The sequence below is a fragment of the Eschrichtius robustus genome, chromosome 8 (genome assembly GCF_028021215.1).
Source record: "Eschrichtius robustus isolate mEscRob2 chromosome 8, mEscRob2.pri, whole genome shotgun sequence".
In the NCBI taxonomy this organism is placed as follows: domain Eukaryota; kingdom Metazoa; phylum Chordata; class Mammalia; order Artiodactyla; family Eschrichtiidae; genus Eschrichtius; species Eschrichtius robustus.
The window spans coordinates 75,288,069-75,305,924 of record NC_090831.1 but is presented as its reverse complement, the minus strand read 5'-3'; the positions used below and the strand labels follow the sequence as shown (position 1 = coordinate 75,305,924).

Here is a 17,856-nt window from a genome sequence, read left to right as displayed (position 1 = left end):
GAACATATTCAGTGACAATAAAGACCACTGATAATCAGTAGATAGATCTTTGTGATTTCAGCTTTTGGAAATTTTTCTTTCTTAAGTATAAGAGTATTTTTTTCTTGCTTTGGACACACTGATGTATGTCTCATTTTATTGTGTCCTAGTCTGTTTCACTGTCTACTTTCATATTTTAGTAAAGAGAATAAATAGGAAGTACAATATTAAACAGTATTATCCATCATCAGTATATTCTCAGGAGATTATAATTTCTAAATTTCTGCCTGACTTTCAAAAATACTTACATATTATACATTTTCTCTTAATGCATTTTATTATAAAATATACATGTTAATTGTAAAATAAAATAAAATTTAAACAGTGCAAAAGCATATAAAGTAAAAAAGAAAAGTTCCCATCTTTCTGCATCAGGCTCTCCAGTTCTCAGGGAAAACCACATGTTCTTGCAGAATTTTTTAATGCATATATCTTTTTGCCTAAATGAGTTCATTATATAAGACTTTCCAAGGTTTTTTGGTTTTTACAAAATAGTAGCAAGTTAATGAGCTTCTAAAAATTATTCTTCAGTGCTACTTTTAAACTATTAGGAATTGTTTTGGAATTTAAGGCTAAGTGAAGCCTTAACCTGTGGCTATAAATATTAAATAAAAATGTCACTATCATTCTACTTAAATTTCTTCGGATATGACAATGTGAGTGACTTCTTACAAGTGTTATTTCACTTTTATTTGTTCTGTTTTCTATTCCCCACTCCCACCTCCCATCCCAGTCCCCAGATCACTGGCTTTTCTTGTGTTTCTTTTCATTGCACGGCTATTTATTGAGTGTCTCCCCTGTGCCAGGCACTGTGCGGGGCGCTGCATGTACAGTGTTAAGGAGAATAGACAGGACCTGCTGCCCTCATGGATATCACGTTCAACGTCAGAAGCTGCAGGGGATTAGAGCGCTTTACAGCAAAGGAGTAAGAGCGAGGAAAGCGTTTGGAATTTGAACATCTTTACTGATCACAGTGACCATGTTTCATATTGGGTATGTTTTACATTTATGACTTGAGTGTCATTTTTCTCTTTTTCACTTCTATTATTTCCTAAGTGTGAACAAGTAGCAGTGTGATGACCGTTAGATCAGGTGAATTTCTGAAGCTCTGACACCATAATCTTATTTTTTGCTGTGGCAAAGGATAGTAGATGTGTGTTGAGGACTAAGAGGAATTGTAGCTTATTTGTTGTGTCTGTATTGCCCAGGTTACTACTCCACGACTAACTGGAACATTTTATGTAACTCACTAAAATGTTCCATCATTTGTATTTTCTTCTTACCAAAAGTGTACTCTATGTACCTTTTTCTGATGGTTGATTTTTATTCTAAATGAAAGAAGAAAATCTGGATTCCTTTTTTATTTTATAAAAATAAATTTTAAACACTTAAAGATTTATTTTGAAATAAATATTTTAACTGCCATTTATTTTGTCCTTAATACTTCTTTGTTAAAAAGTATTGTTATAGTACTGAATCCTTAATTGGATCCTTAATTGTTATAGTACTGAATGGCCAGGGTATCAATACACTGTGTTTAACAAATTTTTACCAAGTCCCAGTCATTCTTGCAGAGCTTGCTATGTCAGATTCATTTACCATCGTGAATTACAAATTTATGCTACCAGACACTGTCAAGTATTAAGTATACCGTACTGTGAGGTTGGATCTGTGCTCTGAAGATTTCACCTATGAAAAAAAAAAATTTGAGAAACCTATTGTTCTTTTTGTAATATATATCCATATTATTTATCATAGCGAAATGACCTTTTTGTAAAATTAATGTTTTCTTTTAAGTGGTAAACATGTATTATATAATCAAGGGGAAAAATCTGCTTTCATAATGGGCAAAATTAGGTCAAGGGTATTTTATTTCAGGATTTATCCAGTTAGTTTTCCTGTAAAGTTATGTCTTCTTTTAGCTCAGTGTTCATTTGGTTTGTGAGGATAGAGGTCAGAGAAAGTTAATGAAAGCTACTGATTTGTTTTTCTTGCTAAAAATGTACACAAAGACGTGGAGTATTTTCCAAGTAGCTTCACAGGGTTTTTGCAAAGTTCAGATAAATGTTCAGTTAACAAAGTTAAGTTCCATCGAGAAATTTGTAATACCATTAAGGTGCATTAAAAATAATGTTTCAAAGCAACAGCATATAAATATACTTACAAGTTATAGCTTAAAAAACAAAATGAAAATGAGGAATAATATAAATTGGTAAACTTTATACAAAAGACAATTTCAAAAATATGGCAACATTTTTTTTGAAGTCCAAATTGTTAAGTTGGATGGTAGGTACATGAGTGTTTTGGGGTTTTTTTTAACCTTTTCGTGCTTTAAAATATTTTATAACTAAAAAAAAGTATTTGCCTTACGAAAGTTTATATACCTTGAGAATTAAGAGATAAACATAGTTGATAAATATTGGCAGACAACATGCTACAATCTTTACTGCAGAGTTTAATAATGAAAAATATCTATTTTTTTTTTCTTAAAGAAATATTTCAGGAAAGTGTTCTATTTTTCTGTTTTGTGATCGGAGGTAGCAAGTAGAGGGAAAGTATCAGAGGACTCTTTTTAGCTTTGAGTGAGTGTCACAAGCCAGCTGAAGGAAAAGCAAAATCAAATAGGTAATAGAAATGAGAAAAGGAGAAAAAAATGAAAGAAAAGTATGTATGTTGGAAAGTTGGAGTATTTCCTTGTGGATAACTTAGGAGTAAAAGGTGGGCTCATTGCCTCAGTTGGATGAAAAGCCAGCGGCAATTTCAGCTACCTTTTCTGACTATAACTAACCACTAATTTTAGGCTGTCCTAATTTAAAAATTTTTTTTTCTGTTTCTCATTGTAAGACAGTTGCTTAATTAATAGTTGTTGGGTATTTGGAAGACTTCAAAGTAAGTAATCTCCTTTGTGTGTATTATTAGAGTGTTCATAATAGAAGTGAAATCTTTTGGGGTACCCAGATACCAAGCTATGTGAAGCATAGGTGTTATCTGAATCATGTCCTTTCCTTTGAAATACTTGGAATTTGAAGAACAGGATATGCAATTTATATTACAACTAATTCTGGAGCAAATATAGCAAGGCAGTTTTTTCCTGTTTATTTTGTAAACTCTGAGTGCATTGAAAGTTGAAAGCAAAGGACAAGAGCTTCCTTTGTTCATGGCACATATTTCAGTATATTTTTCTGAAATTGTCAGTATCTTCTGACTAGTGCCTTCATTTTCTTATTTGTTGTCAAACATTGTTATTGGTATTATTTCTGTATAAAAGGCTTTAGGAAGGCCATGGTGTAATATTCTTATATTAAGAAAAAGGATATGATTATAAAGCTAAAACATAGCTTCAGTTTTATTTGTATATGGTTTGCTACAAATTGAGGGAGATTGAAAATATTTTAAATCAAGAGCAGACATTGAGTAAAAGCTTATGGCTTTGGATGGATTTGAAGCATGATTAAATGATAGAGTAAATAAAAGTCCCTGGTCAACCAAATCCTAATGGGGGGGAAGTAAGAGTACTGCATAATAATTGAGCCTCAGCTTCAAAAACAAATCTTTCTGTGAACTGGTACTACTCCCAGGGTCAAGAGAAATAGTAAGAACAGTACTGAGCACACGTGGCCTTTCCTATAAAAATATGAACCAGAAAACTCACAAACTTAAAAGAACCATTAATGTCATAATCCCACATTTGTAACACATTCATCAAATGTTTAACATACAGGTTTCTCTTTAAAAACGGGGTATAAAGCAGAAACTAACACACCATTGTAAAGCAGTTATACTCCAATAAAGATGTTAAAAAAAAAATCCATACAAAAAATAGTGGTGGTAGGAGGAGGGGTAATAGGCATGGTAAAAGACAAAAGATTTAAAACACCTGCAAGCAATTCCAGGAAAAAGCCTTCAATTATTGTACTTTAAGCCAATTCTGTTGTACAATCCTGTCCCCTTCCGGCTCTCTCCCCTCTTCACTAGTAACTTTATTAAAGATCAGGAACAAGTGCTGTCATCCTACCTATGTTATAGTAGATGACACGTTCCTAACAGTTTTTTTTTTTCAAGCAAGGGGGAGCTCGTTCTGCGTGCTGCAGCACGAGGAAGCGAAAACAAGAAACAGGTGCCCTTGCTCGCTCGCCTAACAGTTTTTAAAGTGACATCTCACTGCCTGATTTATCCAGAACCTTCTTCCCTTATTTCCTGTATTAGCTTGCTAAGGCTGCCATAACAAAGTACCACAAACTGAGGACTTAAACCGCAGAAATCTTCTGTCTCACAGTTCTAGAAGCTGGAAGTTGGAGATAAAGGTGCCAACAGGGTTAATTCCTTCAGAGAGCCGTGGAGAGAGAATCTTCCATGCCATTCGCCTAGTGTGTAGTGGTTAGCTGGCAATCTTTGGCGTTCCTTGGCCTATAGAAGCATCACCCCAATTTCTGCCTTCATCCTTGCATGGCATTCTGTGTGTGAGGTTGTCTTCAGATTTCCCCTCTTCCTAAGGAAACCAGTCATATTGGATTAAGGCTAATACTAAGGATCTCTTTTTAACTTGATTACCTCTGTAAAGACCCTATCTCCAAATAACGTTATATCCTGATGTATGCTGAGGGAGTTAAGGCCTCAGTAGATGAATTTTTGAGGGACATATCCAACCCACAATGCTTCCCTTCTTTTCTTTCTACACTTCCCAACTAATAGTAAAAATTTACTTCCCAACTATACTTGCCAACTTCCCAATTATAATGTTATCTATTATTTTTATTTGACAGTCTCCTCTAAAAACAAGTTTATGGGTTTTTTCATTAATCTAAATTTGCTGAATTTCAGTCATGGAGTTGGAGAAATACTATGGTGAGATATGACTGGAAAAGGAACAGTGTGTGCAAGTTAATTTACAATTTGAGGTTGAACTATGTAGTTTACTATGTAGTTTAGAGAAGATACAAATATTCAGAGCAGGGGGGAGGTAGGTAGGATTTGAGTGAGCAAAGAGGATAGTATGAGGTCATTTCAAGTTCAGGAATAGCTTCAATGAGCATTTAGATTTAAGTAAGATCTCAGAGGCAGAAATCCAAAAATAGGAAACTGTCCTGAGTCTGGAGAATTCTGAATAGTGACAGCCACCTTTTAGGAAGATCTACCACTTAACTACTTCTTGACTTTGGGCAAATTATTTAACCTTTCTGCATCTCAATTTCTTTGTCATTAATATGAGTTTATGGTGATTAAATTAGAGAGTCCATGAAAAAGTGCTTGGTATATATTCAGTGTTATCTATTATTTTTTTAATTGATAATATATGTAAGGAAACTGTTAAAATATCTTAATGTGAAGAAGTGAAAGCAGCTGGTGGACAGTGAATTAATCAGATAAACTAGAAGAAAGGTAGAAATGTTGATGTTTCCATATCCAAGGAAGAAAAGTTTAGGGAAAAAAGGTGGTCTGAATTGTGTAATGTGGACCTGAAGCCGGTGGAAGAGAATTAGGACCCAAAAGAAGCCTTTGGATTCAAGCAGAAAGAGGTTATTAGTGACTGTAGTAGGCAGAATAATAGTCCCCTAAAGATGTCCTCCTCCTCTCTGGAATCTGAATATGCTCTGTTACAGAATTAAGGTTGCAAGTCAGATGACCATAAAAATAGAAAAATTATCCTGGGTAGTCCAGATGGGTCAATTTTAATCACAAGGGTTCTTAAAAGCTAGAAGAGGGAGGCAGAAGAATGTAGGGTGAAGTGATTTAGATGTTGAAAGACTCAACCAGTCATTGCTGGGTTTGAAGATGGAAGGGGGCCACAAGCTAAGGAATGAAGGTGTCCTCAGGAACTGGAGAAGTAGAAGGAAAAGGAGATTTCCCTGGAGCTTCCAGAAAAAAACACAGCTCTTGCTTCCAGAAAAAAACACAGCTCACACCTTGATTCTAGCCCAGGGAGACCCTGTCAGATTTCTGACCTCCAGAACTGTAAGATAATAAATTTGTGGTGTTTTAAGCCACTGAGTTTGTGGTAATTTGTTGAAGCAGCAATAGGAAACTAATAGAAAAACCAAATGAGAATCTTCATAGAATTTTGGAGATGAACAGTATATTGCAGTGAACTTGGAAGCCAGGATTGTTAATTGCTCAAAGTCTTACCTAAAGTACTTCTGAGAATGATATTCCAACATTCTAGTCCCACTAGGGCATGTAAGTATTTCATTTCATCTTTTCCATACCAAAGGCAGGCTAACCATAGACCTGAACTTGATCAATAAGTCTAAAAATAGGGTTGTCTTCCCTTCCTTTTATAGCTTTAAAAAAACATATTATCAACTACATATACATCTCAGCTAAAGTCTGCTAACAAGGTAGTATTCATCAATGACTGGGAAATAAATTATAAAATGATTTTGTACACAGTTATTTGATTCAATTCAGTTTTATAGATAAGAGAACTGAAGTTCAGAGCAAAGAATCCTGTGTCATATCGTCATAATCCATCTGCTATTGCCAGAGCTGGCCTGGAGCCCAGAGCCTTTCTGTACCCAGAGATCCTTTTACCACCCAATGCTGTCCCTCTTTCTCATTGTTACATCTTGAGGTCTGGCTTTGGGATTGGATTGCTTGTGGCCTTAAATCACCTTACATCCTCCGAAGCAGTACGGAAGATGAGAAAGTGGTAGCAGTGCACAGATAGTAGCCTTTTTCATACTAACACATAGTCCCGTTACTAGAGCAACACAAAAATGTCAAATGGAAATAGCAAATATGTAAAGTCCTTATTGTGTGTTAGATGCGTATACTGTTTATGTATAGTAACTCATTTAATCCTCACCATAGTTTCTGATATAAATACATTATTATTACAGATGAGATCCTGAGGTACAAAGAGGTTATTTAACTTGCCCAAGGTCATACCGCGGCAGAGTGGGATAGGGATGGATGCCATCCTTTACTTTCATTTAAAACTATGATGCTTTTTCTCAAACATTTTATTTTGAAAATGTTCAAAGGGACAGAGAATTTGAATAGTACAATGAACACCCATATACTTACTCTCTCTAGATTTAACGATTATCAGTATTTGCCACATTTACTTTATCTCCATTTATGTGTATGTGTGATCATGACACTTCAGCATCTGCCCAGGGCAGGCCACCTCCAAATATACCTCAATGGCATATTGATTGTTTTGAATTAAAGTTACTTGAGAAACAGCAGGTGGAAAAAAAAAATGATATAAAAACAAAAAAACACTCTGACCCTCCCTCCCCCTTTCCCACTGAAAGTGGTAAATAAATCATTAGTGGGAAATATTTACTTTGGTACCCAACTCAAAACTATTTTTAGTTTTGTTTCCGTTAACTGTTTTTTAGACCTATAACTCAAATCTGCATGGAACTGAAGGAGCTAGAGGAATGGTGGAGGTGGGAAGCGGAGCAGAGGGCAGGAAGTGGTCCCAGGATATTGCCTGGGACTGCCTGCCCAGTGGATTTTGGGAATTGTAGTCTCCCAGTCATCCAGGGCATTATGGTTTAGGGAACCTGACTACGAGTCCCAGAAGCCTCTGGTGTGGCTCACTGGGAACGCACTTCCTGGGACGTGGAGAGGGAGACGGTCTAAGAGGTTCCTCAGTGTGGGCGAGTAAAATGCTCTGGATGTGAGAAACAGGTAGGTCTGGTCAAGAATGTTCCGATTTCTGGGTCTTTTGCATAAGTAGTTGAGGATTTTGTGTAAGGTTGCTTAAACGACGGGAGTCATTTAGCCTTGAAAAATGCTGACCACATTTGCGGACGTGAACACTGAGTGAGGAGGTATTTGGTAGAGCTCTAAAAAATTATTTTGGACCCAGGAGTATGAAAATGTCTAGATGTCTGGTCGGGGCAGCCAGGGGCTTGGGACTTGCCTGGCCGGGTGTGCGGTGTGGAGCTGCAGGTTGCTATTTTTGAATCAGCAGCTCATGCTGGTTGTGTAATGATGACCTGCTCGCTGTTCAGCCCACTCAGTGTTGCAGAGATGGGTTTTTCTGAGAGCGTTCATAGTCACTTTTGCGGTCTCTTTCCACTGGTTCTAACCTGGAAAGCTCTTTTTTTTTTTTTCCTCCTTTTTTCTGCTCGCTCTGGTGCTCCTGAGGACACAGCTCAAAGGGAGTGGGGGGTGGAGGGGAGGCTTCTCTGGAAGCTTGATTTGCTTTCCTCTGAAGCCCAAGTTCTGTGTTACAGGCTTTGCAAGAGGCTAGTCACGACATTAGAAAGCCAGACTTGGTGACCCCACTTAAAAATGATTGCTCAGAGATCCTGTTGTGTGTTTTCTATTGTAAAAATGATTTCACTTAACTTCGGAGTGAGCAGTTGTGCTTGAAACCAACCCAGACATACATCTGGAAAGGAGAAAAACAAAAGCAAAAACAAAAAAAACACCTGATTGAAATCACTTCTGTGCAGACTGTTGGGAACATCATTCTACTTAATGATCGTAGTAGGGCTAGTGACGTAGCATTAATCCAGGAAGTTTTCAGGTGTTTACAGGTTTTCCTTCTCATCCTCCTATTTGAGGTAAATAGTGTTTGAAGAGGAAGTTGTTGATGCGTAAGAAAGATATATGGAAACGTTTAAATGGCGGGTTGAGCTATTGGTGGAACTATAAACTCAAACATTCTAGATGCAAATTTTAGGAAGCACAGTGCAGATCAGCTTGGACTAGTTTTGTTGTCAGTATCCTTTTAAAAGGTATAAAAGAAACATCATGAATGTCTTTTATGCCAAGACAACTGATCACACAGTGTTTCATCGGCCCTCCATTCTTTCACTATAGTCATGAAAGGATCTAAAAAATTCATTAAATATTGATTATCTATTTCTAGGACAGTAAAGTGACTTTTATCCTTATTTTTCCTATCTTCTCAAATCACAAAATGAGGGTTAATTTTTTCTTCTGTATCTCACATATAGATATTGTGTGAATTTAAGAACAAACTGCCTTTTTTTTTTTAACTCATTGACCACCTTTTTTGGTTTAAGATTTCATTGGTTTCAGATGATTGCTAATTACTTTTCCTAATGCCCTGTGAATTCAAATTGAGTTTTTAAACTAGTACCATATTAATCTGAAGTACTTTTCCTATTTCTTTAGGTCCAGATCATCTGTGCTGTGTGTTCAGATGTGCATATATTTCTTCTAAGTTGATTAAAGTTGTTTTAGAACTATCAAGTACCTCAAAGAGTAAGTGCATTCCTTGATTATATCTCTTCCTTTTGCTACCATATATCAGATGACACTTTTTCTCTTGTTTAACAAAATAAAGTTATAGGACAAACCTCCATTGCAAGTGCTATGTTGATGATCTACAGTTTCTAAGAAAACCCAAATTACGGTAGAAGGGACTGCTAGTGTTACTACCAAGGATTAATGTAGCTGCTATTACAGATGTGTTCTCATGTATCTATTCCTTAGAATTGTTCCTGAAAAAATACAATAATGGATCTGGTAATTCTTTAAGCTCTTAGCCACTATTCCTGCTCCAAACTTCTTTGAACTCTATTCCAAACCACAGGAAAGATATTCTTTTGAAAATATTTTTATTTGAAATATCTTTGATAACCTTTAATTGTGTACAAAAATTTATCCATCTTCTTCTCTGCAAGTCATTGTGGAACAGTTAGATGACAAATGTGAAGTGGGTGTTTTGAACAGAGTTCTTGTCTGATTTGGTCAGTAACTACTCTCAGAGAGAATGCTCTCAGATAAACCTACCAATAATCATTACAGACTTAAATTCCTGATCCTATTCTGCTTTACAAAGGGCTTTACTCTTTATGATCTCACAGCTACCTTGGGGGACATTTGAGAAATTTAAGATGCAGAGGACATAGGTGACTTTCCCAGTTTGCAAATGGTGGTTTATGACTGGCATATGAGTCTTGTGGTTGCCTGGGTTACAATACCAAGCTGCCTCTCAGATGGAAACAGCAAGCCCAAACATCTGTATATACAACCCAGCTCAAGACTGTCAGCCAGCTAGTGTTCATGGGTGCGCCTCAGATTGTTAAAGTGTGTTCTTAGCCTTGCACATTTGCTGCAGTCGCTAATAAGGGGTTTTCATATGGCAAAAAGATGTTTTTTTCCTCATTGGGAGAAATATTTTAAAGAGGAAATATAAATAAAAATATAATAAATTGTTTAACTTTGATAAGCAAACATTAATTTGATACATGAACCACTCTTAATGGCAAGGGGCGAATCCTGTATGTAACATACCTGTTAAGTTGAAAACACGAGAATCAACAGAGCCATAATTGATCGAATCTCTAACCACTGTGGAAGTTAACCAGTGTCGCCAGACTTAGATATGTGTTTCTAGAAGCATAGGCTGTATATAAATACCTGGGAATGGCCTCATCTTTCTTGGGAAGTTTCTGGGGGGAAGAAAATGAACTTTATTTTTAAAAATGAGAGGCTTTGGCCAATAAAGAATGGAAAGCAGCATTCTAGAAGCAGTTTGAAGGCTTCAAAACACAGAGTGTGAATGAATGAAATGAGTGGAACTGATCCTAGAGCAAATTTTTAACTTTCTGTGTCCTGACCATACTCACATGGACCTTCCATTTGTTTGTTTGTTCATTCATTCAACAAATAATTGAGTGCCTTCTATGTGCCAGTGTTGGACACTGTGAATAAAACAGAAGGCTCTCTGTCCTCCTGAAATTTACAGTCTGGTCAGAAAGATAAACATTGAACAGGGAATATAAGCATAATCACTGCTACCAAAGAAAAAGTACGAAGGTGCAGCCAGAGCGTGTAACTAGGGGCAGGGGGAAGGTGAAGGGTGGGGGAAGAGAGGGAAGGTTTAGGGCCAGACTCCCTGAAAACCATAAAGATGAGTACGAGTTAGCTAAGCAAAGAATAGGATGGGATTAAGAAAGTTCTAGGAGGAAAAACAGCATGAGAAAAAGCCCTTAGCCAAATTGAAAAACAAAATTTGAGAAGTTAAAAGAAAAGCAGTATGGCCACATAGACTGTAATATGTAAGGTGGGAGAATGACACAATAAGGAGATTGACAATCTGGCAGGAACCAAATGGTGGGATTTAAAACTTTGGAAACTATGGGAAAGATTTAAAACTTTATTCTGAGGAAGCTATTCAATAGGAAGCTATTGAATGGTAAGAAATGTAGTGAAATGATCAGATTTGCATTTGAAAAAATTATTCCAGATTCGAAATTAATTGGTATAGCTGTAAGAGTCAGCAATATCTTTCAGTTTTAAATCACTAAACATATTCCTTCTCCCAACTATCCCTATAAAATGTTACTTTATCCCTCTAGTGAGATATACTACTTACCATCAAATCATATGTGGAGTTAAGAGCAGGGTATAAAAAGTAAAGCAGCCAAAGAAAGTTACAAAGAGCAAGGACATTAATGCCAGCACTGAGACTGAAATTTAGTTAAATAGAGGTTAATAGTATTTCCCTTCGGAAAAATGCCGTGGTATACTTGTTGGCTCTCTAAAATAGGACTGTTAGTTAGTCTCTGGGATCTGAGCTAAGAATACTTCAGCAGACGCAAATTCAGTGGACTGATATAACACTTGTATTGATTCGATGCAGGATAAATTTGAACACACTTGATACTGAAATAGATATTGACTATTGACCCACCTCTGTTCATTAGTGTCATTTGATAGTCTGTAGGCTAAGAACTACAGAAATTTATTTATCAATAGCAAAGTCATTCATACTGATCTTGTGTCTCATTCCATTTGCGTTGTAGGAGTCAGGGGTACAGGGCAGCTTGATTGAAGAAATCTCAATTACATTGATACTCCAAGTATTTGTCCCCTACCTCTGAAAGCAGGAAGGAATTGTGATTGGGTTAGGACTTTGCATGGGTTATCTGAAGGAGTTCTGAAGCTTTGAAAGAAACTGGGGGAACCTTTTTCTTACGTCTTTACAACGTTGATTAAATCTTCATTCTCTTTCATTGCTCAGTTTTTCTCTAACACTGAATGATACATTTTTATGAACAGGTATCTTATTGGGTCACTTTGCTTAATACCTAACAATAATCACTTGATATGTAATAATCAGACATCTCTTTCATTATCAGCATTTTGAGTTCTTATAAAACAGCATATTCTTTCCCTCAGTCTGACTGTTAACACACTGGGGCAAGGTCCAGATCTTAATGGCCTCAGTGTCCCTCTAGGGCCTAACAGAGTGTTTTGCATGTGCTAGATACTCAGTAAATACCTGTTGAATGAATGTTTGCTTAGTAATGGCTACTTCCTTGTCCAGTTCTACGTCATTAATAGCCTACCTTTGTGAGTTGCTGCGGCCTTGGGTCGGGGCCCAGTATTTATTTATTCAAATATTCCTAAAATGACTCTTGTGCCAGGCACTGTGCAAGTTACTTACAGTATACTGGGGGGACAGGCGAATGAGCAGAAACCAACAGGAAGCTGGATTCTAGAGACTGACAACAGTAGTGGCATTTTCCAGGGTAGACATCCTCAAACTTGCACCAGAGTTTCCATTGTTGGACTAAGGTGGTTGGATGGTTGCTAAAATTAGCATTTAAAATGTGCAGGAAAAAAATAAATTAGGACCATAATTCCTCTGTTTGAAGTATTTTCATCCATAACATTTTTTTAAACAATTACTACTTTTGGTAATATTGACAGAAGACAGCATGATAAACAAGTAGGAAACTAAGAACAGAGAAACTTAGAACTAGTTATGCTTAACTTGAGGACTTTAAAAAATGGTCACTTGTGCTTAAACTCTGATTTTTATATTGTACACTTATATATGTGTGTGTGTGGATAGGTATGTACACATACGTATATGTTTTCTGCTAGTAAAATTATTCCTAGTTCATGTGATTGCATTAAATATATAGTAAATTAAAATAGTCTGTTCTGTTGTCTCATAGGAGGCATGATGGAAGGCAGAGAAAATATATTTGAGTGGTGTTCGGAGAGTGAGTTTCAAACTCTTGAAGAAATAAAGCTGAATAATATACTGGTTTTTATAATTTGTTGTATACAGAAAAAGAACACAGCCTCTTAATTTGAGATGAAAGGCCTGGCTACTTTTTTTCTTTTTCCTTATAATAGCATTAATAGAGATAGGTTGTCATTTCTTCAGAAATCTTTGCGTTCATCTTATATGAGCAGTAATAGTAGACTAACCAATCATAGTATATTAGTATAATAACCAATAACCAATAGTTTAATAACCTGAAATGCATGCCCGTCATCTTGAACCAGTCAGGAAGTAGATGAGTAGAATAATTTCAGGGACCTTTGTTCTCTCTTTTTCTTTTGAGTAACTCATTGGAGAGGAGTCTATTTACGTTTTGTGATTTTCTGGTATGCCTGGTATATAGGAATGAGATGTTTGCTTTTTTTTAATTTAACGTTTATTCAACAGATGTTCTTTGAACTGCTCCAGGATGCCAAGCACTGAGCTGATCACTGAGTGCTAAGAAGTAGTTAACGCTTGCATCACACTTACAAGGCACCAGATGTAACTTTAAGCATTTGACATTATATTAACTCATTGAATACTTAGAAAACCCTGTGCTGTAGGCACAGTTACTTTTCCCATTTTACAGATGAGGAAAATGAGGCACACAGAAGTATTGTTGTTGACCCAAGGTGACTTTGGTCACTTGGCTAGTAAGTGAGTAATTGGGGATTGGAACCCAAGCAGTCTGGCTCAGAGTCTGCCCTCAACCACTCTGCTGCCCTGTAGTGCTTCTTTCCCTATGCCTTTGTCTTTTATGCTGGTCTCATTTTACATTTGCGTGAGCATTTGAAGCCAAATTTGTGTTGTTTGTAGTTGATGGTTGATGAGTGCTTTGACCCTATATATTTGAGTGTCTGACACATCAAAGTGCTTGAAATGTGGTTGTTGAATGAGTGATTTTGGACAACTGAGAGAATTTCTGATGTGATGTTAAGAGAATCTGAAATTATTTTGGTTGTTCCTCTGATTCACTGTGTAGAAAAATACTCATGTGTGAAGACTTTAGTTGCTATATGACCCAGGCAGTAGTAAGCAATCGTGTGTGTGTGCAGCTGTGCTCTGAGGTCACATGCGTGTGTGCTTATATACATTCATATTGTACATGGAGAGGAGACAAGGGACAGAATTTCCCTGTTTGCATTGATGTCATTGGTTGTGTTTCCAGTCAGCACCGTGCTCTCCTACTGTCCCCTCATGATTTGTCCTCTTGTGTGTCACCCCCTAGTCTGACTGGCAGTACTGCACAAGCCTGCCTGCCATGGGCTGTCGGGATGTCCATGCAGCCACGGTCCTCTCCTTCCTGTGTGGGATCGCCTCGGTAGCAGGCCTCTTTGCGGGGACTCTGCTTCCCAACTGGAGAAAATTACGACTGATCACGTTCAACAGAAATGAGAAGAACCTGACTGTTTACACAGGCCTGTGGGTGAAGTGTGCCCGGTATGACGGGGGCAATGACTGCCTGATGTACGACACTACTTGGTACTCATCAGTTGACCAGCTGGACCTGCGGGTCCTCCAGTTTGCTCTGCCCCTCAGCATCCTGATTGCAACGGGGGCCCTGCTGCTCTGCCTGATTGGAATGTGTAACACCGCCTTCAGGTCCTCGGTGCCCAACATCAAACTGGCCAAGTGTCTGGTCAATAGTGCCGGTTGCCATCTGGTGGCCGGGCTGCTGTTTTTCCTGGCAGGTACTGTGAGCCTCTCCCCATCCATCTGGGTCATCTTTTATAACATCCATCTGAACAAGAAGTTCGAGCCAGTCTTTATGTTTGACTATGCAGTGTATGTCACTATTGCTAGTGCTGGGGGCTTGTTTACGACTTCCCTTCTACTGTTTATTTGGTACTGTGCATGCAAATCTTTGCCTTCTCCTTTCTGGCAACCGCTGTACTCCCATCCTCCCAGTATGCATACATATTCACAGCCCTATTCAGCACGCTCCCGCCTCTCTGCCATAGAAATCGACATTCCAGTAGTTTCACACACCACCTAGTGGGGAAATAGTTGCTAAAGAAAACTTGTAGCCTCACATTTCCCTTGTGCAAGGAGCTATTTTGGACCTATATACATTTTCCTTTGTTTCTGATCAGTCAGTGAAGCCAAATTAGTATGTCTTAGTAAGATGAAGTGCTGCTAGTTTTTATGAAAAGTACAATATTTAAATGTGAATCATTCCTTTTATCTTCTTATGCTAGAAGGATTTTTAACCTCCAGGTTGATATCTGATCAGTTATTTCGGTGGAAAGGACCTGTGTCTCAATTGAGGTGATTTAGAGCAACATAGTAAAAAATGATCGCTAAGAGAAGCTCTTATAAGCGATCCTTATGAGTATTTCAGAATGTGTATTGTCCTTTTGGTATAGTACCTTAAATTGGGAAAAAAGGGCAATTTCAAATTAAAAATTTTTTTTCAGGTAAGGGTAATATTTTAACAGTAGCCAGTCTACCAGCTTAGGCTGTAACTTTTCTTACTTCTTTCTCGGGGCTAATTGTATTGAATAGAGTTCGGTATTTTGAAGATGACTTTCTTTTGTGAGTTCTAATCTTCTACCTCATGCCTGTGTTTAAAAATAAAATGTATTTTAAGTGATGTCAGAGAGAATAAGCCTAACATTTAAAATATCTATTAGTATGGATAACATTTAACATAATTTTAAAAGTTAATAGTTCTATAAGTTATATTATTAAAGTGCCATGTGATGGATTGGTGCTTCCTCTGAGGCAGAAAAACTTTTCTCCAGATATCATCCACCAAGTGGTACTCATGCCCACGTATAATCTCTTAGTGATTAAGAGAAAGAAATAAAGAGGCCCGAGTGGTTAGTTCTCCTTTAGACAGTGGTAGGGGACAAGCATCTGTTCTTCAGTGACAACATCAGAGATTCATTCTGGTGGCTGCCTTTTGGGTGATGGGTGAAGTGAGGCATGGCTTCACCATGACCGCATTCACCCTTGATTCAGTTCCTGCCCCCATCACCGATTATTTCCTTGAGGATATATCTTTGCCCAACACTTTACTAGGTGCTATAGAGGATACATGCAAAGTATGAGGTCTGGTCCCATCTACTAAGAAATTTTAATTAAATAGAGAAGATCAAACTGTTATCTGACAATTAGGGAACAGTCTGACTTCAGTGGCAGCTGGTCTTCACTTCTCAAGCATTGATCTAGTAATATATTTCACCCAGAGACATGGCTTTCTGGCAGACAGGCTTATTGTACAATACCAGCAATATTTGGAACCCAGAAATTCAGTTTGTTGGATCCTTTAGAGCACCTACATTAGCCTAGACACTGTAATAACATGATATCAGATTCATAAGAATGGATGGGCAAAAGTGGTAAAGATTAAATTGTTCCCTTTTCACCTCTGAAAGTATGATGATGTATTAAAGAGGGAGGAATATTTAAAATCTTTCTAATGGGGTAACATTTAGAGGAAACCATGTTAACACCGAGATGAATGCTTAGAAATTCAGGGATATTGGGTGTTTACCCTTATGAATTTGAGCTGTTTATTTGATGTAATTTGCTACACATTAGTACTATGTTCATGGGGATTTTGTTCTATTATCCATTACAAATTTCACAGACAGCTAGTTGCATGTTAACAGATTATTGTGCCTCTTCTGCAAATCTGAGTATGCTTCTGGTACTTCTGTGGACGTAAATGGTACTTTTGTTTCTAATTCCAAACACTAGTTTATGTACATAGCAAGTAAATACAGTTGTATAATTTTTAAATGCCATCAGTTGAAAGCATGCAAAACTATGGTTTTCTTAGCTATAGCTTCTGATTTCCTTCAGTTGTTTTAATTCTTCTCAGATATAGCTGAGTCTTGATCATTCCAAGACAGCGTCAGGTAGAATTTTGAGATTAATATTAATTTCCCCCTTTGCTAATTAATTTCTGTCCCCTCTCTCACTGAAATTGTCCAAAAGTGTCGAATTCCACCATTCTTTGTATAAACAATGTTAAAAGCAGACTCAGCCATTAATATTCTAGACAGTTTTTAGTCCATGGGATCATGTATATAAAATGTTAAACTTTTCCTGTAAGAATCTTTCGGATTCTTTTCATAATCTGTAGCCTCTAATTAGTATTTATTATAGATTCACTTGGCAAAAGAAACAATTGTTTCCCTTACTGTCATTAATATTTCAGATTTGCTATCAGGAGCTATTCTTCAAAGCCATCAAAGGAAATCAAGTATTTATAATTCTTTTTAATAACTTTTGAGCATTCATCAGTCTATCATTGTGATGGGGGATATCTTTTTTTGTTGTTGCAAGTCTCTTAATGTTAAAGGCCTTTTACAGAAGCTTGGAAAACCTTAAATGTAGTATGATCCACCAGATTTGGTTTATCCAACCATGGGAGAAAAAAACCCTGAGCTTACTTTACTTGTAAATAAATATACACTATAACAGATAATATGTTTGCTGTAAACTGCAATGTAAAACCTCGATAAAACTGCACTGTACTTGATGTTTATTAAAAGATGTATTTTTACAAGTTTCTGTTTCTATCCTCATTTCGTCAGTGCTTTAAGTTGAAATATTTTGAGAAATGTTTCTCAAATATGTGCAAATTGAAAAAGACACAGCACCATTTAAAGCCCTGTAGAATAGCAATTGGAATGGAATTGGAAAACTTGGCATTATTATTTCAGAAGCATCAGGACCCTTCAATTCTAAGAGTGGTCTTTGGAGTTCACTGGACTATTTCAACATTCCACAAAAAAAACACCAAATAAAGTCAAATGTGCCAGACTTGCCTCATCAATGGAGTGTTTCAGCGGTCTGTGATCTTGTAGATT

At 37.0% G+C, this 17,856-nt stretch overlaps 1 protein-coding gene across 2 annotated transcripts; it reads left to right on the top strand.

Moving 5' to 3' along the window:
- Window positions 1-331: 331 nt before the first annotated feature.
- Window positions 332-17,532, top strand: CLDN12 (claudin 12). 2 transcript variants are annotated; one of them, XM_068549148.1, is made up of 3 exons: window positions 332-1,032; window positions 9,139-9,228; window positions 14,262-17,532. In XM_068549148.1, the coding sequence occupies exon 3, from the start codon at window positions 14,295-14,297 to the stop codon at window positions 15,027-15,029; it is 735 nt and encodes a 244-aa protein (XP_068405249.1). In that variant the 5' UTR covers window positions 332-1,032; window positions 9,139-9,228; window positions 14,262-14,294; the 3' UTR covers window positions 15,030-17,532. The 2 variants fall into 2 exon arrangements, with proteins under 2 accessions (XP_068405249.1, XP_068405248.1); XM_068549147.1 differs by lacking the exon at window positions 332-1,032 and adding an exon at window positions 7,600-7,677.
- Window positions 17,533-17,856: the final 324 nt, after the last annotated feature.

Coding starts and splice junctions, on each gene's coding strand:
- CLDN12 (XM_068549148.1), top strand. CDS start 14,295: ATGGGCTGTCGGGATGTCCATGCAGCCACGGTCCTCTCCTTCCTGTGT.